The sequence below is a fragment of the Triticum urartu genome, chromosome 4A (assembly GCF_056163025.1).
Source record: "Triticum urartu cultivar PI428250 chromosome 4A, HENAU_Tu73, whole genome shotgun sequence".
Classification (NCBI taxonomy): domain Eukaryota; kingdom Viridiplantae; phylum Streptophyta; class Magnoliopsida; order Poales; family Poaceae; genus Triticum; species Triticum urartu.
This window is the reverse complement of record NC_141876.1, coordinates 26,404,320-26,428,178: the sequence shown is the minus strand read 5'-3', so window position 1 is coordinate 26,428,178 and position 23,859 is coordinate 26,404,320. Positions and strand designations below refer to the sequence as shown.

The 23,859-nt window shown below is 41.5% G+C and overlaps 1 protein-coding gene across 1 annotated transcript; it reads left to right on the top strand.

Moving 5' to 3' along the window:
* The first annotated feature begins 520 nt into the window (after positions 1–520).
* Positions 521–22,514, top strand: LOC125550385 (Phosphatidylinositol 3- and 4-kinase family protein). Its single transcript, XM_048713373.2, has 26 exons — positions 521–1,454; positions 1,604–1,945; positions 2,033–2,194; positions 3,700–3,870; positions 3,986–4,144; positions 4,242–4,369; positions 5,112–5,412; positions 5,935–6,103; positions 10,435–10,646; positions 11,260–11,418; positions 11,501–11,683; positions 12,237–12,713; positions 12,789–13,148; positions 14,506–14,720; positions 15,385–15,553; positions 16,047–16,183; positions 16,274–16,427; positions 17,469–17,735; positions 17,986–18,063; positions 18,217–18,264; positions 18,954–19,126; positions 19,247–19,442; positions 20,648–20,788; positions 20,924–21,132; positions 21,210–21,371; positions 21,959–22,514. The coding sequence occupies exons 1-26, from the start codon at positions 723–725 to the stop codon at positions 22,215–22,217; spliced, it is 5,763 nt and encodes a 1,920-aa protein (XP_048569330.2). The 5' UTR covers positions 521–722; the 3' UTR covers positions 22,218–22,514.
* Positions 22,515–23,859: the final 1,345 nt, after the last annotated feature.

Sequence of the window (23,859 nt, the reverse complement as noted above, 5' to 3'; positions counted from 1 at the left end):
CTCAAGATTATGTAAGAACCGGCCAAATGAATTGGGCAATGTGCTACAAACACATGCTATTAATTTCACCCAACCAACACACTTTTTAATGTTGCCGAGTCTTGATGACTTTGTCGAGCCAATATGTTCAATGTACCTAGACGAAGGGAGAACAACACGACCCAACCGTCACACTCTCTGTTTCAACGAATAAGGCACGCATCCATTTCAAAATTTTAACTTTGATTATCGATTTAACCAATCAAACATAGGTTATGCGTGACAAATGTTTTTTTTTTTGAGTGGTATGCGTGACAAAAGCTATACCGTTGAATTTGCGTGGAGGGAGCTTAAACCTATGTCAACCATTTTTTTTCCAAACAAGATTGATAATTAAGTGCAATCGATCAAAAAGAAAAAGAAAATAAAAGGTCGGACCGGTCTCGCTTTCTCGCCCCTTCCTCTCTGGCCGGTCTGCCTGCCGTCCCCAACATTTCGCCGAGCGACCAAAAACTACTACCCAACCCGAGAGAGAAAGGCCCTCCTCGTCGTCCTCGGCTCCACCAATCACTCTCGCGTCAAAGAAAAAAGAGAGGGGCGCACATCTCCGTCTCCGCCCTCCCCTCCCCGTCCCCCTCTCCCTCCGCGTCTCCCTCCGCTCCGCTCCCGATCTGCTCTGCGTCGCGGCCGCAGCGGCGACGACCCCCCCATGATCTGACCGCATTGCCGCGCGCGGTAACCCGATGGAGGCGCTGAACGAGCTCTGCGACCTGGTGGCCGCGCACCCGGATCTCCTCCTCGCCGACAAGCTCACCTGGCTCACCTCCCGCTGCGCGGCGCCCGCGTCCCCCGCGCAGCGCGCGACCCGGGCGCACCTCCACTCGCTCCTCGCCCTCGCGCGCCTCCTCCCCGCGGGCGCCGGCCCGCCGGCGGCCCCGCTCCTCGCCTTCCTCGCCTCCCGCGTCTTCCTCGCGCCGGCCTTCTGGCCGCAGTCCTTCGCGCCCGCGCCCTTCCTCGCCAAGCTCCTCCCGCTCCTCGCCGCCGCGCCCGCCTCCCCCGGCCTCTCCTCCGCGCTCTCCGCCGCGCTCCTCGCCGCGCTCGACGCCGCCGACCCCGCCTCCGCGCCGCTCGCCCGGGCCTTCCTCTCCGCCGCGGCCGCCAAGCCCCCGCAGCTCCTCCCCGCCGACACCGCGCCCGTCGCCCAGCGCCTCTTCCTCGAGTTCCCCGGCTCCGACGAGGCCCCGCCCAGGGCCAAGGGGAAGGGGGAGGACGCGGCGGGGGAGCAGAATGGAGGGATCAAGGAGGCGGTGCAGAGGTTCGAGGGGGAGCAGATCGAGGCCCTCGAGCGCAAGGAGGTCGCCTTCAGGCTCATCGTTCAGATGCTCGGGGGCGAGGGCGGGCTGGAGGCCGACAAGGTTGCCAAGGTCAGGAATGCTGCCGCATGGCAGGTCCGTTCGCTCACGGATTTTCTCAAGGTGAGGCGGCGTCTTCTCTTCTCTCCGTTCGCCTGTAATATCGCGTTTTACATGTCGCCTGTCGGTGTCTGCATTCGCATTTGCACGTGTACATGGTTGAGCTAGATGTTTGCTTGCGGTCTGATCATGCTTGAGGTGATGGCTGGCAGATTAGGAAGCGGGACTGGAAGGAGCAGGGTGCACAACTGAGGGTGAGGATAAACACCAAATTATCGTGTTGCCAAGCTGCGGTGGTGGTTCTGGTCCGGAGTGTCTCGGCCTTGGAAGCTGATAGCAAAGCTTCCAAGGATATGCTTCAGCAGACTCTTGCTTGGTTCATCGAAGCCACCAAGTCGTGCATCCTCTCATCCTGGCGAAAACTCAAGATTTGCGAGGAGCTCTTCTGCACTCTGCTCAATGGGATCAGCCAGATAACAGTCTCGCGTGGGGGCCAGCTCCTGCCGGTTCTGCTGATTCCCTTGAAACCGCTTGTTGTCAGCACATGTTCGCAGGTATGTTGGTCTCATGCTTCTCTTGTTTGGACTACTGGTTTTTTTATGGAGGTGTTGCCTAATGTGAAATCAATCATTCCTTTGCAGGCTGACATGACGGGCTGTAGCCCTGGCGCTTTGTTCGAGGCAGTGGTGAAGTTGAGCTGTGAGATCATAGAGTTTGGCTGGACAAAGGATAGGGCTCTAGTTGACACATTCATTATGCGTTTAGCTGCATATGTTCGTGAACGGAATGATTATGAGGAAGAGGTATTCTTCTTAATTTTTTGTCACCGCATGAAAATTCCATGCCCTAGTAAGGTTTCCTGCAACCCTTAGGGCCTAGCTGCACAAGACAACCTTACTTGATGTCAATTTGCGCAAAGATGCTTAAAATTGTTGTCAATCAGCATGTGTTAGTCACATAAAATGCTTGGTTATATAACAAGTTACCATGCCAGCACATTGAAGAACCGAGAACTGAAAAGCGATGTTTTCTGAACTTATCACCTCAGCAAACAGCTAGAAGGTCATGCATTTGGTGCTCTCAGTCCGCCTAAAATCTTCAAAAATTTCAAGATACTACGATGCATCATTTGTACAGTTATAACTATGTTTACTTTTGTTATCTTCTTTCCTACGAGGCCATAAACTTCTTTATGTTGTGGTAGACTCATGACCTGTGAGTTTTCAATTAATCTTTCCATGTGCTCTATACCAGTCCAAAAATTAGTATTGTTTCTTTACATTTATTACATAGCGTGTTGTCCATATTTTTTTTTCATTTTGACTGCCAATATTCATGGTTGTATGGTAGTAAAAATAATAACAGATTTATTATTAGGAAAGTGATTTTAATCACGAACATTCTGGTGACTGGTGTCATTTTCCTGTGGAAAGTTGTCAATCTAGATATTAATATATATGGCACTGGTCATGTTAAAGAAGCTTTTACCTGTAACTCTTCTTTCTGAACTGGAGGGGATAATACTAATATGCCTACCAGATAAACTTTTATTCTGATAACCTGGATTCTCCTCATTCACTAAGATGAAAGATAACGAGAAGGCAATATCAGTCATAAGTTTGCATGGCTTTCATAAAACATGAGTATCCAGCTAGTATTCTGTTTGCGGTAAAACTCCAATCACTTATGTTTTTTTTCCTTTTTCTTCTTCCAAATTTAGGCTCATGGGTGTTTTAGTGCTGTAAGCAAAGAAATAGATAGTCATATAGCCTTCTGCTAATTTAATCCAACCACAGAAATCTGGAAGCACCCACCCTTAATTTATTTCAACCTAGTAACAGTATGCTGCATTATTTGGGTGCATGGAGAAAGTTGCAGCGTCATCACCTGATGTGCTGGTAGGTTATATATCAAGACAATATTCCCCATGGTATCAGAATAATTTCCAGCAGCAAGCAGAACAAGCTACACGATCTTTGTTTTGATTTTGCTAGTTGAGTCTTTTGCGATGGATCTAGCACATTTTGGAATATCTCTTCTACCAGAGTCGCAGATACATGATATGGCAGATTACAAGCACCATAATTCTGCCCATTGCTTTGTTTTACTGTTGAGGGTGGGTCATTCTGAAATTTAAATTCTTGGAACTTGGAAAATGTGTTCTATACAAAAATTAAGCTTCCCTGCTGCCGTCAGTCTTCCTTTATGGGACTTACACTGGCTAACTGTAACGACTAAAGATATGCATCACGGTAGCATGATTAACTGTCAATGGCTGGTTGTTTACTGAGGCGTGAATCTATTGCAGGATGGTAAAGGAAAAGACACAGTTCCGGTGATGCGACTTAATGTAGTACGCCTTCTGGCTGAGTTGTGTGTATGCTTGAAAAGATGGGATGTTGTAGACATGATCTTGCCCCTTTTCATTGAACATCTAGAGGAGGGTGACGCTTCATCTCCAAGTTTATTGCGTCTAAAAGTATGGAATTTTGTCTCTTACCCATTAACATACTTACCATGTGTCACTTTTGATGATATTGTTTCAAGTTTAAGCAAACACATTTATGGTAATCAATTAATTTAAACTACTGCAGTTGTTAGATGCTATATCTCGTGTGGCATGCTTGGGTTTTGAAAAATCATACCGTGAGAGCATTGTATTGATGACAAGAAGCTACCTGGATAAGGTTAAAGCTGTAGGAGCTGCAGAGAACAACACATTGCCATCAGAAGCAACAGCTGAGCGAACAGAGGTCTGTGATGAGTCCAATAAGAAATTTACATTATATACTATCATAGAGTTGTAATTTTGATTCATGTTCCATGCTAACTGTGTCAACAAAATTCTAGACTCTTCCCGCAGGTTTCTTACTTGTTGCTTCCAACCTCACTAGCACAAAACTCAGATCTGATTATCGTCATAGGTTGTTGTCTCTGTGCTCTGATGTGGGGCTAGCCGCTGAATCTAAAAGTGGGAGGTGAGATGCTTTGTCATCAATCTTATTTTTCTATTCTTAAGCTAAAATATATCTTGTTTTTGAGTCTTGAATGATGTACACACTTTTTGCTAGGCGCCAATATGTTTTCTTGTATGTTTGAGGTTGTAACTCAAGACAGTTGTAGAGTTCAGGGTTGAAAACTGGACTTAAGGGAGAGTTTCGAGTTGAAAAACTGGACCTTTTTCAAGTCAAATAACATCTATTATGGACTGGAGGTTGTATTGCTTAGATTGTGATATACTTAACTCACCATGGTGTGAATGAACGAACAGTCATGAGTGTCTGTCTCTGTTCATTTGTGGTTTTGTATGAGTTTCCTAGGATTTTATTTTTGTTTTCTGGTTTAAATGCCACAATTTTTTTGCTAGACTCTGGTCATCGAGTATACACTTTCTACAGGTATTTTGTTTTGTAAATATGTTTTACGTGCCATCTTGATTTTAATTTTGGACTGGAGCTGTAGGGACCCTCACCTCTTGAAAATAGAAGAGTCTGAAGGAAACAATCTAGCCCTTGTAGCTTTCCCTGCGAAGGTTAAATGGCTCTCATGTAAAATTATAAATCCATCTACTAATTTGTATAATACTAACGTTGTATCACCTGATTCTGTACGTGGCATTCTTTTCTTGTACCCTCTTCATTTATCATACACAATTTTATTTCATCTCTTATGCTTGTGCTAGTTAACTGTCCGTGCTTACTGTAATTTTCATTACTGTAGGAGTGGTGCTGATTTGATGGGCCCGTTACTTCCTGCAGTTGCTGAAATATGTTCAGATTTTGATCCAGTGTCCTCTGTTGAGCCATCTCTATTGAAATTGTTTCGCAACCTGTGGTTCTATATTGTCTTGTTTGGGTTAGCTCCTCCGATACAGAACAACCAGGCATCTACAAAACCTGTTTCCACTCCGTTAAACACTGGGGAGAGCTGTGTAGCCCTGCAAGCTGTTGCTGGACCCTACATGTGGAATAGCCAATGGTCTGTAGCAGTGCAACGCATTGCACAAGGATCTCCGCCGCTGGTAAGTTTTTTAGGACCAAAGAGCTGGGAAACAGTATTATTATACTGCAGTTAGGAGTCTGAACTTGTTTGAATTCATTTCCTGTCACTGAGCATACATAGCTTGTAATGTAAGGGGGACAGATGTGGTTCATATAATGTATACTTTGCATACAGCTCTTTGTGCTCCCCATATTATTGTTAGCTTTCTTTTAGCAGGCCGATATATGAATAAATATCATTTTATCTCTGGAAGGACTGTGTGGTAGGATCAGGGAATAAACTTGGATCAGTGAATTTAACTGTGAAGTTGTAATTTGTATGATGCTTGTCTAGATGTTTTGGAAAACTTAGAAAATAAATATACCACTTCTCATTAAAAGGGGCCTGTTTTTTATTGTATTTTGTGGATATGGATACTACAATACTTGGTAAGAGTATGATACACGGGATTGTATAAATTAAAATGGTATATAATATTCACTGGAAAATTCAGAATTACTTTGTGACTTCGTATCTCACATGTATACTTTTTACATTTCAGGTTGTCAGTTCAGTGAAATGGCTTGAAGATGAGCTAGAGTTAAATGCTCTGCATAATCCAGGCAGTCGTCGTGGCAATGGTGATGAAAAGGCAGCTGTTGGACAGAGAACTGCACTTTCTGCAGCTTTGGGAGGTCGAGTTGAGGTAGCAGCAATGAGTACAATTTCAGGTCAATGTTTATTCTCTGTTGAGCGCTTTACGGCTTATGCAGATAGTTGTTTGATTCCAGAAAATGTAAATTGCCCTCCATCAAATATAACAAAGAAACTCTAGAAACTAGATGATGCCCCGTGCGTTGCTACGGGAATTTGTAGCGCCGCATAGAAGAAGGATTTACAGTGATAAAATAGTGTAACCACTAAAGAAATATGAAAATATATGTTTATTTGAATTTTTATTGGATAGAAAATTAGTATATTTTTTGCGGGGTACTCCCTCCGTTTCAAATTACTCGTCGCAGGATTGGATGTATCTAGAACTAAAATACATCTAGATACATCCATATCTAGGACAAGTAATTCGGAACGGAGGGAGTAGAAAGTTAGTATATTGTGGTCGATAAACGCATTGCTAATGTGTTGGATTGCTAATATATTGCAAAACATCAATTAGAGTGATCTAAGTTTAGCAGGATATCTCAAAAATACCTATTTAGTTTGAGCGATCTAACATTTGTACCAACGAACTACCATCATAGTCCAAGTGAGGAAATGCAAATAAAAATATTATGAAAATGTCTGAATGTGTGTGTGTGCACGCCCATGAGAGAGAGAGAGACCTCTTAAAAATTATAATGTTGGTATTATCCATTGTGTGCAGCCCAGGACTCCTCATTCTCCAATTTCCTCGTGCTACTGTGCCTTAAACGGACCGCAGCTGCCACGACACTGTTGTTTCTACATATAGTAAAAAAAAAATCTGCTTCTGTCCATTGCAAATGCTACTTCCCTACCTTACCTAGGCTTGCTCCTCTACTACAACTGCACCAGATGTACACCATACACGTGCACCTCGACGTAGCCTCTCTGTAACTGAGCTCTAGCACACCTTCTCCATCATAATTTGGGTCCATGAGCCACATCCCCACACAGTTCCTCATGAGTCCAAGGGCTCTGGGAATGGAAGAAGAAAGGCGATGACATGAAGCTGATGACTCTTCATATCCTTGAAAACTCAAATGTGTACCCGCAAAAAAAAACTTAAATGTGTAAAATTTTGTAGCAGATTATGTAAATTGTATCACAATTGTAGCACGGCTGATTGAATAAAATCTCATCAATTGCACTGATATAAGCTCAACGAATTGCAGAGTATTAGCAGGATAGTAACAAAATTTTATTTCCACTGTTATCTAAGGACGGCGAATTGGACGGATTGCTTACTGGATTGGTAAAACCTAGACGATTAGACTTGCTGTAAGCATTCCCTGTTATTTAGAGAAAACCATCTCTTCTTTTTTGCCGGTGAGATAAAACAACTCCGATCACATAAACAACGCATACCTATCTATGAAGTAGAAACTGATAGGAAGCTCGAGTCCCCTCCTGTGGTCTGATGCAACGTATATGCGCCTCGAAGAAGAAAGGCAGCCGGAAGTGAGAAGAAGCCAGAGTTAGCGTCTACTAATTAGTCGGTCCTAGAAAAGGTGAGAGCATGGAAGATGGGGTGATTACCTTGACCAGGACCGTGAGAGAGCCAAGGGAGCATGTGAGGAGGATTGGGCTTTATGCAGGAGCAATTTCTACTAGGAGACGAATCGGTGGCTTGACTGTTGAAGGATTTAGTGATCATAAGACTGGTCGGTTACTAAAGGCAGAAGACGAAACAATAGCTTGGCTTGGGTGACTGTCTTAAAAAGAGAAACATACTCGTACGCTGATTACGGAAGCCACGACGTGGCATCATGCAAATAGAAACGGAAGACAAGACTTGCTCATGTGGCGAGATTGCTGATGTGGGCAGGCTGCATGTAGACATAAATCCTGTAGTGAGGATGAACTTCTTAAGTATATAGGATGAGTGTGATGCATTATAGGTACCTAAGGGCATCATTTCCAACACCGTGCATCAAACCGCCCATATACGTCCGGACCGCGTTGTCCGGACACTTTGTACCGTCCAACGCCGTACATCAAACGTCAGCACGTCCGAATTCCTGCAACCAGAAGCAAACCCAGGGGAGGTTTCTTTGTAAACCCCACCTTCTAGGAGGATTGTACCTGTACCTATTTTTTTTTAATGCAATGAAAAACAAAGGTCCTTTGCGTTTTCTCGAAAAAAACTTGGGGGAGGTTTGCAGACGTCCGGACAGCTGCCACCTTGGACTCCGACACACCCGGCCCGCACAAAAGCGAGGCGGAGCCTATGCATTTGGACATTTCCTGCACTGTTTCCGCACGAAAGCCTGCCCTTTCCCCACTGTCTCCACTCCGATCACCGTCGCCACCTACTCCAGTTGCCGCTCGTTTCGCCGTCCACCGTCACGATGGAGCAGGATGAGGTACCGACGGAGATGTTCGTATTCCCGACGGGCCTGAGGCGGAGGATTCATTGGTGCTGGCTGCCCGCAAGGTCAACACGGTGACACGCACCACCCGCCGCCACAAACAGAGGAAGAGGGAGGATGCTTTGCCAGTGGCCGGTCACCCAATTAGGTGTTCGATAAAGCTTGCGACTCGGCGGGTGCCGGTCGTGCAATCTTCTCCGCCCTGTCCGGCACAGATGATTCCGCCATATTACTTTGCCGCCACACAAGGCACCCACAGGGTTTGGGTACGGGTGGAGCCACCCCATACCTTTACCCACCCCCCTTGAGCTTACCTATCATCCTTGACTATACCTGTGGGTAGAATTAACCATGTTTGCAAAGCATCAATTTGTACAACTCACATCCATAAAAAGCAACAAATAGTCACAATTTATAAACAACAACAGATCATAAAGAACAACACATTTAATAAACAACTTCACTTTCTCGTAGACAACAACACATCAAAACAACATTACAGTCATAAATAGCAACACATAGTGATACATTTTGAGTTCATAAATTCACAAAGTGTGACATAGTTTGGCCATCCTCGTTAATATGGCTACATGGGTATATAGGTATGGGTTATACGATTCCATACCCGTACCCGCTCTACCCGATGGGTTTCAGATTTTCCTATTTGTATACCCATGGGTAACTATTTATCCCATACCTTACCCTAATAGGGTTTTTACCCGCAGGGTACGTGGGTAAAACCCATTGCCATCACTACTCGGTCAGCAGCAGCCCGCGCCTACCGTCAGCGCCGGCCATCACGTCTCGTACAACATCGACCTCAACGGGGAGTACAACTTCACAAAGTCGCAGTCGCCGGCGCTTGTCCGTTCGCGGATGCCCCGCTTCCACGCCCGTCGGTGCCCGGTCTCTGTTTGCCGGAATGTCTCAGCCGGGCGCGATGGTGGATGATGAGGAGGTGGCTACGAAGACGGGCAAGTGGACGACTCCCGGCCGGAGGTGAACATCCAGCAGACTAACACTCAGAGGCCGGACAGCCAGCAGTCGCAGGCCCAGTCGACGCAGATCCAGCAGTTGGACATTTGATGTATATAGGGTTGGATGTCCGGCTCCGCTAGCGCTGTCCGTGGACACGTCCGGACGTGTCCGCGGACGTTTAGGGTGTCTGTTTTGATGGACGGCATCGGACATGCTCTAACATGCAGGGCTGTCTCATTAAGTCCCTATGTTTCACAATATTCTTGGCAGTTTACTAGCCAAATGGCCCATATATCTATGTGCTAGTTGAGCTACCAGAATGTGCAGCCCCACAGCCCTCGTGTAGTTTGAGCAGTATATCAGGTGGAAGCCATGCCCAATCCTCCCCATCAATGTGTCTGACGATCCAGATGCCATGGCTTGACACACCTTGGTGGCCCACAACTGGTATACTGGATGACGTGCAGAACATGACAAAGATCAAAGAGCTGGGAAACGCTTCAATGTCCACATATTTGGATGATTGAACTAACAGTCTAACATGCAGATTTCTGCGAGACCTACAAGTGAGACCTACCAGGATGAGTTTGCATTTTTTGAACCCAAGTGAGAGAACCATAAAAGAAGGGATCCACGGTGCAATTTATTTTGAAAATATTATCACAAAGCGGGTCTTACAGAAGTTACCTGTAGAGCCAACCTCTCTTCTCATAATTATAGTTCATTATAGTGCAACAGGTACATCCTGTTATGTTCCATTTGCTGCACTTGCACAATTTACACCTCCAACCACTGCTTCTTGCTATTGTTTTGCTCTCTACAGGGATTAACTTTCACAAGTGCAAATCTGTAGTTTAAAAGAAAATAAAAAAATGTTCGCCACTGCCCTCCCTCTTGTTCTGAATTATCGGGATTTGCATTCCCCTGGCTTTATTCGCATGAATGGTACACATGAGAGATGGAATTTTGTGAAGTATCCCACTAATTTGTTTTTACATTATTTTTTTCATTTTCAGGAGTTAAAGCTACATATCTCCTCGCAGTTGCTTTCCTTGAGATATTGCGTTTTAGCGGCAGTGGTGGCATACTTTCAGCTACATTGAATAAATCAAATAGTTCGTTCGGTTGTGTGTTTGAGTATCTGCTTACTCCCAACTTGACACCAGCAGTAACTCAGTGTTTGACAGCAGTTGTGCACAGAGCTTTTGAAACAATGTTGTCATGGCTGGTATGTTTCATACTTTAATTAACAATCTGTGGAGAATATCTGAATATGTAATCATATTTGTTCTGTTGTCTTTGTATCCCGTCATGTGCTATGTCCTCTGTTGTTTTCTGTTGAATCAAATCACTCCCCATCTCATGGCAACTTCGATTTTTATAAGTAAAAAAAGGCTTACAGCTTTCTGTTGTGAAAGAAACACACATTCTACGCCATTGTTGCATCCTTGACAGCTTTTGCCAGGCACTTACATTTCCCTAGTGTTTCAGATGCATGTTATCATATCTAGGATTCTTGTTGAGACACCCAGTTGTTAGAAAAGATGCACAAAGATGCACTGGCAGACAGATGTTTTAGTTTTCCTTTGGGCAGTATGGGACATCAAACATTACTTGCATCTTGTTCCAAGGTTTTAAACCGGCTCTAGATGTTGCATCATACAACATTAGGAATTTGATCTGCATTGGTGTTATCCGTCCTCTGTTCATCGACTTTGCATTGTAGATTGTAGTTCATCTGTCGAATTATACTACTGTTATTTTATCTTTAGAGAGATGAGAAATTTGTAACCTGTAAGGCTGTAACCATGCACCAGATTAAGTGTATTTTATGTTCCCAGGAGGAACGTACGTCTGACATAGGCGAAGAATCTAATGTGAGAGAATCTGTTCTTTCCGTTCATGCTGGCTTCCTTATAAAGAGCATGTCACAAAGGGATGAACATGTTCGTGATCTGAGTGTTAAGTTGTTAACTCAGCTAAAGGAAAAATTTCCACAGGTTAGGTGCTTTGATTTGGTTTCTCATGTTTTAGTTATTTGTTTTGAGCCACACTGATGACACTAGTATACTGAACTTTCAGGTTCTGTGGAACTCCTCATGCTTGGATTTACTTCTAATATCTGTTCATAATGAGTTGACTTCTGGTCCTGTCAGTGATCCTGCTTGGGTTGCCACTATACGCTCACTATATCAGAAGATTGCTAGGGAATGGATAACAAGTGCTCTTTCATATGCTCCATGTACCACTCAAGGCCTAATACAGGTTCAGTCAATATAACATTATTTGGCCTTGCCTTTTTGAGCACCATTATTCTTACTTTGTATGAAGCCGATGCATGATTTGTTGTTAGAACATGGTCATTGCCGTGTAAATGTTAAGGTTGCAGGTCACTTGTAGGGCACAGTTTTACTTTGACTGAAACATCATTGTTTTTTATTTCATTAGATATTTGGTGCAGCATGCTTTTCAGTTTTCACACTATTCTGGTAAACAATCTATGCTCTTAAAGCAGTGTCGCCTCTTTTATCTATTCTTCCTCTCGCCTTGTGACTACAAAATTCCTTCTTTATCCTTGTTTGCATACCCAATTATAGTTTTCTCAATACAAAATGCTTGTGAGCACCAACTGCTGGATTATTTTAGGGTTCAGGATTTAGTCACAGCACTATACTTTTATGGCAGCCTTTCTTGAATCGTTTATTGCACAAGCTTTGTGCCAGAGGCATCATTAAGCTGGCAATAAAGTTTGTACTCTTTGTTTCCCCGCCACCCAATGCATATATTGATTGTTAATATTTTTAATGGTATTGTTTAGGAAAACTTTTGCAAGCCGAGTGGTGCACAAAGAACGCAGCATACGGCAGATGTTGTCTCACTTTTATCCGAGATACGTATTTGTATTGGAAAGAATGATTGGAATGGCATCAGGACTGCTAATATCCCAGCAGTTATGGATTCTGCTGCAGCAGCATCAGGAGCGAGAAAAGAAGCACCTGACATCACCCTGGAAGTATTGTCAACTGCAGTAGTGAGTGCAACTGTGAAATGTAACCATGCAGGGGAGATTGCTGGTATGAGAAGGCTGTTCAGTACTATGGGCGGCTTAAACATGGGTGTGTCTCCTCCTGGTACACAGTCTGGGCAGGCCCCACAGTCATTTGATGAAGTTTTTCTGTCCAAATTTGTTCGGCTTCTTCAGGACTTTGTTGTTACGGCGGAAAAACAACCAATAGATAATGCACAATTTCGTGAAACTTGTTCTCAGGCTACAGCATTACTTCTTGATCATCTGGTAATTTGTTTGCACCCAGGTGGTTTGTTACTTCCTTATTTCTTGGCTTTGATTGTATTCTAATGTGTAACACAGGTATCTGATTCTCGAACGAATCTGGAAGGGTTTTCTCAGCTTATACGACTTCTATGCTGGTGCCCTGCTTATATTTCTACCCCTGATGCAATGGAGACTGGAATTTATATCTGGACATGGCTAGTTTCTGCAGCACCTTCTTTAGGTCCTCTTGTGCTTGCGGAACTTGTTGATGCATGGCTGTGGACAATGGATACAAAACGTGGTTTGTTTGCATCTGATATGAAGTACTGTGGGCCTGATGCAAAATTGAGGCCACATCTTATTGCTGGTGAACCTGAGGCACCACCAGAAAAGGATCCAGTTGAAGCAATAATTGCCCATAGGCTCTGGCTCGGCTTCTTTATTGATCGCTTTGAGGTTATAACCAGACTTTTTCATTGTTTGCCTTGTGATTTTCTACAGTTGTTTTCTTTGCCTGTCTAAGATGTTGTGCATGCAACCAAACTCCACTTGTTCTTATGCTACAGCTGTTGAACCTTATATGACAATGTATTGTGATGTATAATTTGCGTGTTCAGTTTGTGTCTTGTTTGGATTATGACAGACATCACCGCTGAAGATCTACTGACATACTATAATCTTGACACTTTTTTTTAAACCCGCTGCTGCAGAGAGGGGTTCTTCACACGTTCTATTTTGACAGACCAAATAATATGGAGGGAAATATGCGAGGGAGAAGAAAAACAAATAATGCATAAGAAAATTCTGCCTTTCTAAAATAATTTAAAATAAGGAAAGTTACAGTTATATAAAGGAAATTTCTCCCCTGGTATTTACTTGTCACTTATCTCAGGATTAATTTATCTGGTGTAGAACTTCTATATTTGACACCAGTCAGCGCCGAATAATAAACAGTTTAAATGGTTTCAGTTCTCCTGTTGGCAGAAGTATATGTCGATTATACCACAAGTAGTATCTAGATTTTCATTAATGCGCTGAGACATGCTTCAAACTGATCAGAATTGTACATTTTGAATATAGGGTTGTCCATAGGGTAATATTTTCGTGTTTATGGTCTGGCGGTACTTTTGGTAGTCTGCAAATGTGTTGCATTTCTAAACCACATCTTCGCAAGCAATTACGTTACTACTCCCACCGTTCTGAAATATAAGGTGTATTAGTTTTTTCAAAGTCAAACCTGTGCATGTTTGACCAAGTTTCTAGAAAAAAAATCAATGTATACAATACCAATTTTTTATAATTTGATACATCATGAAAAGTATTGTCATAGTTTATCTATTAGGTATCGCAGATGTTGATATTTTATTCTATAATCTTGGTCAAACATGCAAATGTTTGACTTCCATGAAAGTTGATGCACCTTATATTCTGTGACAGAGGGAGTATCATTTAATGCCCTGATATTTTTTCTTGTGGAACTAGAATCTTTAACATTCCATTAGCGATTGATTTATTCTCTGCATATTATCAGCAAATGCTGCTTACCCTCGTACTATGTCTTCAAACCATCTTTATGTATGTATTAAAAGTGACAAAACTTGATGTCTTTTATCGTCAGTACATAATTAAAGTTGCTTGCATTTTTTGTGGTCCAAAATAAGAGTCGCCTTGTGATGTCCAATAGGATAAAATGAAGATTCATTATTGACCCTTTGCGCAATGTTTTGATTGATTGCTAGCTAGGTCGTATACATCCGCTGTTCTCTTGTTGTGTTGTTTAATCAGCTACCTTGTGTGCGTGTTATTTAAACAGGTGGTTCGGCATGATAGCATTGAGCAACTTCTACTTCTAGGCCGTATGCTGCAAGGGATGATGAAGTCTCCAACTCATTTTTCTCACCATCCTGCTGCTACTGGCACTTTCTTTACCGCGATGCAACTTGGTCTGAACTTTTGCTCGTGCCAGGATCAATTTAACTTGCAGAAATGTAATATGGGGCTTCAGTTGTTAGAGGACAGAGTATACCGGTAATAATCAATTCGTTACACAGTTTCCTTGTCTTACTATATTGTTCTTCAGTGTATTTTACGATATTTCTGCTGCAATATTTGGTTTGCTGCTTTCTATATCTTTCAATCATATTGGTGCAAATAATATTTATTTGGAAATCATGTTAAGAGGAAGATGTCAGAGTCAATTAGGATGGGAAGGTAGGGAATAAAGGGTGTAATTAAGAGAGAGATAATGCATTTGAGAAAGACGAGAACTGAATGCCACAGGATTCTCAAGCTGACTACATACCACAACGCTTTATACTGTTAATTACATGAGATTATGAGCAAACGTCCAAGCATTAGCAAGTTTAGGGAGTTGAGAAGATCATTCGTCACAAGGTGGATAGTAGTACTAAACAATTGCTACAGTTGCTAAAAGTTACATTTGGTAATTCAATAAAATACTTTATGAACATGTGGTTAGGACACTTATCTTTTGTTATTAGCTTGATACTGTGCAGTTGAGTATTCTGTATGCGTCGTCTACCTCTTCATTAAACGTGTTCATGTAATATTCAAAATTTGTTTTTATGCGTCGTGCTTATGTAATGATATGCAAGTTTGCATCTTTTCTGTTTCCTCCCATTATGTTATGGTACTTGATAATATAGTTTGCTTGTCCTGTCTTTTCTTGCAGTGCTGCTTTGGGATGGTTTGCTTATGCACCTGAATTTTATGAGTCTCCAAACAAAAGTTTTGCTCAGAGAGAGGCCCAGTCTGTTTCAATATTTGTGCACAATCTGCAAAATACCAGTTCCACTGATTCTGGTTCGAAGCCACAGGGACGTGAAGGTGAACTTAACACGGTATGATAGTCCTCCTCTATCTCTCTGCCCTTCCCCACCGAACATAAAATGCATATCCAGTTGTCTTGTGCTTGTGATATAAAACACGGGGAGATAACTTGGTGGAGAGAGGAGAGCTTCTGGGAGGGAGAGAGGGAGGAGTGTGGCAGGAGGGGAAGGTGCGCCACAGAGACAGAAAGAGAGAGATGGCTACCAGTTTATTCTTTTCTTGGTAAAATTGAACTAGATCAACTCTACTTATAGGAGTTCTTACATATGATGACCAATTGAATATTGAATGCAAGCAGTAGATAAAGATGGATTGTTGAATGTGACTAAAAAGTAATATATAACCTAATGCATGGACCTAATTTGCTGCTACGCTTAATAAGTTAATATTGCTGTTGCTGCCCTCCTTGCACGCATGTGCCCATTGGGGTGCTGTGGCATTCACTTCTATTATCTATGTGATGAAAAGCTTAACATTTCTCTCTTGTTTTCCCTTTGGTGGCAGGCGGATCAGATCCACCCAGTGTGGGGTTCTGTGGATAACTATGCAACTGCGAAAGAAAAGCGTAAGCAATTACTTTTGATGCTTTCTCAGAATGAGGCGGACAGGCTTGAAGTCTGGGCACAACCAATAAACACAAAGTAACTACTACTGTGATGTTATGTTATCTATTGTTTCTTATTTGTGTTATGAGTTTAAACTCACATGTGTTGCATATTATATCTGGGCAGAGACACGTCAACATTTCGTGGCAAAATTAGCTCAGACAAATGGATTGATCACTGCAGAACCGCTTTTGCTGTTGATCCTCGAATTGCACTCTCTATGCCTATGAGGTTTCCGACAAATGCAACATTGCAGTCTGAAATTACTCAGTTGGTACAGGTATGGTTCTTGCCTATAGCTGCTGCCTTTCAGATATAGTTCTCCACTGTGTCCCTTTCTTCACATTTAAGTTATTTTTTGGAATATCTCCGCATTTCATCTATACTGTAGGCATTCATTCACAGGAAATGTAATATTTCTCTTGTTGCATTTCGCAACTTAATGTTAGCTGAAGATGTTATCTTTCATAATTATCTACTCTTAAAGATTTGTAAATTAGTCAGGGAAATGTAGTCATGAATATACTTAATTTAGAATAACATGCAATAATGTTAATCACTGCCTAACCAGAGTTGCCACTATTTTAAGGGCATTGCTGTGATCTGTCTGCCCCCTTATTAGTATGTAGTCAAATGGCAAATCAGAAATGAATTAGTTAGGATATCTTGAATGTATCAACTACAGAAAAATGTATAAGTACAAGGACAGATATGTGACAATGTTATGTTGGCTGCCTTACCTATGGAGGTAAAATTCATATTGTGGTAAAATGACGAACTGGCAGTTATGTCTTGTTAATCATGATACCTAATATAACATACTGCTGGCTTGGGCTATTATGGTTTCAGTTTCTTTTGGGTGTGACATCTGGATATTTAAATGGCATGAGAAAAATCTTATCTGAAGATAAGAAAGTGCACTGTGTGATGCTTGCAAGCTCAGCATTTTCAGCCTTTTATTTTCTTGTCATTATCTTACATTTTTCTAGATTACTTTCCCCTTACCTTTAACCATAGTCATTAAAACCGAACCAGACCGGTTCAACCAGAGCCGAAGTACTGTCTGGTCTGGTTTGCTAGGAAGACCGTCGATTACAGATTCAGTTTCAATGCTTCAATACTGGAAGTTTGTAACTAGTGGATGCTCTCACATTATTAAGCTTATGCTTCAATGCATGTGACCATTAAATGAAGCGTCTAATGTGCTTCATTCGTGTTTAAAAAGAAGTACTTCATTCTATATTGAGCATCTTTAGCCCTACCATCTGTTCAGTTTCAGGGATAAGGGTGAATTGCCATATCATTTTTTTTGTCTTTGCAGACACACATACTGGAGCTCCGTACAATTCCTGAAGCATTACCGTTTTTCATCACTCCAAAGGCAGTGGACGAAAACTCAGCACTGTTACAGCAACTTCCACACTGGGCTCCGTGTTCTGTTACGCAGGCATTGGAGTTTTTTACCTCTCCTTATAAAGGACATCCCCGTGTTATGGCATATGTTCTTCGTGTCATGGAGACTTATCCACCTGAGACTGTCACCTTTTTTATGCCACAGTTGGTACAGTCTCTCAGATACGATGATGGGGTGAGAATTTCTTCTATGTGTTTCTATCAGTGCAGACCAGAAAAAAATACTACCCCCTCCGATCCAAAATAAGTGTCGCTGTTTTGAGTTTTGAACTAACTACAGTTCAAAACACTGCGACACTTATTTTGGATCGGAGGTAGTAATAATTAAATCTGCGTTTTGATTTATTATTCCTTGTAGAAGACATGTCACCTTCTTAAAAATAATAATGTGCTTCTCTTTTTTTCCTTGCCTTTTATCTCATCAGAAATTAGTTGAAGGATACTTGCTTGGAGCTGCTCGAAGAAGTAATATATTTGCTCACATCTTAATATGGCATCTGCAGGTGAAATTATTTAGTTTGTATTTTCTATATTTCTAAAATTATGGGAACTTGTGTTTGTTCAAATGAAGATATAAATTTTATTTTATTCTCCCATATTCCTACTGGGAAATTCTTCGCTGACTTTCTTGTTCATTTGCAAACTGGAAATTCCAGGGGGAATGTGAGGAAGATGACAATGAAAAGGAAGGAGCTGCCCCAAAGGTACAACACCTTGTCATCTTTCTATAGCTGGAATCTTCCTTTCATTGTCCTTTGGGTTTCAAAGTATCCTGTTGCATTACCCAAAGAATCCATTACAGCCCCTTTATGGAAGTTCCTTGTAACGGTTGGTTCCCCATAAATTAATAAGCTTGAGGGACAGCAAGAATGTTAGTTTGTAATCAGGGTTATGCTTATTTGATAAGGTACCTGGAAGATTTTATGAAATGTTTGTTTACTTTTGACTCATGCGCTTCATGAAATTAACTTCCGTCGTTTTTGCAAGTAAAGCTGTTGTAGTGGTGAATAAATGATGGATTGAACAGTTAAGTCGTGCAATGTTATTTTGAATGGGAAGAATCCATATTATATTCAGACTTACAGTAGGCATGAACATAGGACTCTATGTCTTGTATGTGTCACCCTGTTAGTCTGATGCTTTTCTGTTTTGTACGTACTGTATATGGCCCACCCAGCACCAAGTTAGGGAGAGGATCCCCGTGATCTCTATATATCTAACTTGCTTCCAGGGCCAAGTGCCTCTTCTAGCCTAGTGCACAACATTTTCTGAGTAAAATCTTGTCTTGGTCATTTCTTATCTTGTAACTTAGTCATAGTAATGTGTGCTGTTTTGCCAAAGCACATTGCAAGCTTTGAAGGTAATGTGTATAATGTTAAACATTTTTTTTCAGCCCAATGCATTCCAGTCCTTGCTTCCTGCTGTTAGGGAGAAAATTGTTGACGGTTTCACTCAGGAAGCTCGGGACATGTTTGAAAGAGAGTTTGATTTTTTTGACAAGGTCACCTCGATTTCTGGTGTTCTTTTCCCTCTCCCCAAGGAAGAGCGAAGAGCTGGTATTAAAAGGTATTTATAGAAATTTCATTCTTGTGTTTTGTTGAAGAACTAAGACCCTACTACCAAGAGAACTTCTTCTCATCTGGAAATTTGTGCTAGTGAACTCATCATTTTGAATTCTTAATGCAGGGAGCTGGAGAAGATTACTATTCCAGGTGACGACCTCTATCTACCTACTGCAACAAACAAGTTAGTACGGGGCATACAGCTGGACAGTGGTATTCCCCTCCAGTCTGCCGCAAAAGTTCCAATAATGATTACTTTTAACGTGATTGATCGTGACGGGAACCCAAATGATGTAATGCCACAGGCTTGCATTTTTAAGGTAAATAATTCTTTTGTCGCAATGAAATCTGCGCAACTAATTTCTTTCATGGGCGTAAACCTATAATTCTGGGTCATGTGTATTTATCTATTATTATGGGAACATAAACCTCAGCTCACATTTCCGTCTTTGGAAGGACAATGAGATTGCTGACTCCATACCAAGGTTTTAAACTGATGTGTGCCTATATAGCAAGGACCTGGAAAGCTTAGCGTCGATTTTCAAATCATGTCATAAGCTGATGACCAGCATAATTAAAACCACTGTACAACCTGCGGCTGTTGGGAACAGTCTTCTCAAGTATGATCAGAGGCTCCCATGGGAACTGTACAGTGTTCTTTTGGTGTCTTGCATTCTCTTGATACAAAAACATACAGCTTGAGGTTAGGAAAAAAAGAGTGCTAAATTTGTTGAGGTACATCAGTTGTGGTAGGAACCTTGACCTGAGAAATATCTTCACCTCTACAAAATCGGGTGGGCAATTTTACAAAGTTACCGCTGAAAGTTCCCAGCATGTTTCAGTCACATTGTTCACTGCTGATAATCTCATTATTAGTTTCATTTCATTGTCACCTGGGTACTTATACGTGATATGCAACTACTTTTCGCATGTTCTCTAAAAAAGTTACAAGTGAAGACTGCAGACACTCACACCACCACACCCATGCACACGCGCGTGCATGTCCTACTGAAACATATCCTTTCTGGGTGCAGTTGTACACAATTTATTTTTTAGGCTTGATTACAGCCTTTCTGTGCTGCTGTCGTGGTTTTGTGCAACTAAAAGCTAGCTATCAACATGGCTCATTTCTCATTCTGATTTTGCTGGCAACAGACCGTAATAGTTCCTTTGACATGACAGTTTGTAAATACACTTTTATCATTGCCACAATATGGTTATCATGTGGACTATAGGTAACATGGTGAAATACTAAATGACCTTGATCAATTGCGTCATTATAATTTACACCATAAACAATATTGTAGGCATAATGATAAAGGTACACAAATTACTTCAGTCGAGTGTAAACTAATTAAAAGTGAGGTCAAGTTCATTTTAGTTGACTTGTAGTTCAGGACTTTGAAAAGGTAGTATGTCTACGACGTCTTTCTGATAATGTTATAATTTTTCATCCTGTCCTGGTAATCTTATATCGTTCACTGTGCTTGACAGTTCTTACAAGCAACTTTCTATGCTATGACAGGTTGGTGATGACTGTAGGCAGGATGTGCTGGCCCTTCAAGTTATTGCCCTATTAAGGGACATATTTGAAGCAGTCGGATTAAACCTGTATCTCTTTCCCTATGGTGTTTTGCCCACTGGCCCTGAACGAGGCATAATTGAGGTCAGCATAGACCTGCAATTGTTTCATTTTTCACCCTATGGACTACGGAACCAACTAGTGGTCTTGGAAAGAGTTATTGGCTGTTGTTCTTGCTTTCCTGTATGGTTCATACATCTTAACCTGAGCATGCTGCAGGTTGTCCCAAATACTCGTAGTAGAAATCAAATGGGTGAAACAACTGATGGTGGTTTATTAGAAATATTTCAGCAAGATTATGGCCCTGTAGGGTCACCTTCTTTTGAAGCTGCACGTCAAATGTTTATTGTTAGTAGTGCTGGATATGCTGTTGCCAGCCTGCTTCTTCAACCAAAGGATCGGCATAATGGCAATCTTCTCTTTGATAGGTTCTAACTTAGTCCTATATAATTAATTAACCACGTAAAGCTGGAATTATCACTTAACCATCACCTTGCTTATGCAGCCAGGGGAGACTAGTTCATATTGATTTCGGATTTATTTTGGAGATTTCCCCTGGAGGTAACATGGGGTTTGAGAGTGCACATTTCAAGCTAAGCCATGAGATGACTCAATTGCTTGATCCATCTGGAACTATGAAGAGTGACACCTGGAATCAATTTCTCAGGTATGCAATTTTTTCACAGTTCTAGCAAACTGTAATTGGGAGTGACTCTTTAATACTCTCTCTGTTCCTATATATAAGTCTTTTTAGAGATTCCAGTGTGGACTACATACGGAGCAAAATGAGTGAATCTACACTAAAATATGTCTATATACATCCGTATATAGTCTCAATTGAAATCTCTAAAAAGATATATTTAGGAACGGAGGCAGTACATGTCTTTGCAATTTATGCAAGTTTGATACACTTTTTCCACCATGAGGGTGAGGGAGCTAGGCAAGAAAGTCATGACCTTTGTAGATAAAATTATGCATAGAAAATATAGGTTGAGACATTTTGTAGAGAAAATTATGCCTAGAAAATGCAAGGGGAGGGAAAAAAAGTTGGGCGACCTTTTGTACATAAAGTTATGCAAACTGTAGCTATCCCTCAGTATGAATTTGTGGAGGGAGATTGTCCGTCTGCAAACTTTCTACGATGTTTGGAAAACGATACTGAACACTATATGAAGCGTAGTTTGTACGAATCCATGGACTGCATTGACCTTCACCTTGCACTGCATTGTTCTGATTACAATGTTGTCTGTCCAGACTGTGTGTCAAGGGATACCTAGCGGGAAGGAGACACATGAATGGCATTGTAACTACAGTACAGTTGATGGTGGACAGTGGACTCCCTTGCTTTAGCAGGGGAGAGCCCATTGCTAATCTTCGGAAGCGGTTTCATCCAGAGATGAATGAGCGTGAGGCGGCCAATTTCATGGTACGGACATGTGTCGATGCCTACAACAAATGGACCACCGCTGGGTACGATTTGATTCAATACTTGCAGCAAGGTATTGAGAAATAGTTAATTTCCCATTTTGTAAATGGTATGGGTCGTGTACATCAATTGTATGTAGCACACTAACTCCAGCATGTAGAGTTATATTGAGCAGTTCCTTTGTACCGAGAGAACTGAGAATGTATGTTTAACAGAGGTGTGATGTATTTTCCTATTGAAAGATAGTCTAGCTAGTAAGTAAGCCCAATAGTATCATCAGTTCACCGGGTCTTTTTGTAACAGAGCAGCAGATTCAATTCTTTGTCTTCTGCTGTCCACATATTTGTTTCTTGATTTTATCACGTCGTCGACATATTCTCTGGATGAGGTTGTGCAATTTCAGCAGTCACTTTTTGTTTTGTTTGAGAAGGATTTGGTATGTCATTTTTCTCCCCGTCCAGAAGTAGTGTAAGATTTCTTTTGACAAAATACCACAATTTCGTTTGCGCTTTGACACAAATATCGCAACTGTGTCTTATTTGATGTACCTACATCTCATCCAGAGATGCCATTAAGAATATATATTGCCTTTCTCGCGTTTATTTTTTGTGGCTCTGTTATCCAGTTTTAGGGGCATAAGAACTTTCGTTGCTGGCTTTCTCTCGCTCTCTTCGTTAAAGGGATTATGATGGTCGTTCTTTTCTCCTCCATATCAGTACTGAGTGCTATACTGATACTCATGGGAATCGTACAAGTCTACATCATGGAAGTGAATGTGTGGTAACATGATCTTTTTTTTTGAAAAACAACACCTTTATTAATTAGAAACAACGGTTACATCGTCTATAAGAAGAGGTACAATATTTTCATAGGCTCCTCGAACCAATCCCTTGTCAAGGAACATTTCATGAACCTAGCAAGTTCATGAGCGAAAGTCCTATTCTGATCCCGAGCTCAAATGCACCATGGTAAAAATTAAAAATATATAGAAAAATTCAAAAAAAAATGTGATAAAATTTTAAAAATGTTTTGTATGTTTAACAAATTGCAGCACGAAATGACATTCATGGAAGTTGTGGCAAACAAAAAGTACTCCAAAATGTTTTCAAAACTAGCATGTTTGGAGCATCGCTTTTTTCATGACTTCCTCGAATGTCCTTTCGTGTTGAAATTTTGCAAGCATACAAAACATTTGTCAAAATTTACCACAAAATAATTTCAGAATTTTTTGAATTGTTTTACTTTTCTTTTACTATTCATCAGGGTGCATTTGAGCTCGGGAGCAGATACTTCATGTCCGTTCATGAGCTACTTTATTTGTTTCCCTATTACAATGTTCAAAACTAGTAAGAGAAAAATCACCTGCCATAAAACAACAATCATCAAAAACTGCCGCCGCCACTCCTGCAGAATGTCCTCTATTCTTCATCGTGTCAATAACTTTCATGTTATCAGAGTTAATCATGAGACGATTGCAGCCTGCCTTTTGTGCCAATAATAAGTCAAACCTAAGCGCCAACGCTTCCGCTGTCAGAACATCAGCACACCAATCAATCTTCCAATTTCCTTCAACAATGAATTTTCCTTTGTCATCCCTGATTACCAGACCATGAGCATCCACATTTAGCTTAACAAACCCCTTAGGAGGTTTGCTCCATCCTCCATTTCTCCTAGTAGTATTAGGGGAGTGGGCATTTACATAGTTTGCCATTATAACTTGAATCCCCAT

What these genes read in the sequence shown, in the direction of transcription:
- LOC125550385 (XM_048713373.2), top strand. Translation starts at nt 723, where the DNA reads ATGGAGGCGCTGAACGAGCTCTGCGACCTGGTGGCCGCGCACCCGGAT. An exon ending in AGCAATGAGTACAATTTCAG is followed by an intron (nt 6,104 to 10,434) that starts GTCAATGTTTAT and finishes TTTCATTTTCAG; the next exon opens with GAGTTAAAGCTACATATCTC. An exon ending in GCACAACCAATAAACACAAA is followed by an intron (nt 16,184 to 16,273) that starts GTAACTACTACT and finishes ATATCTGGGCAG; the next exon opens with AGACACGTCAACATTTCGTG.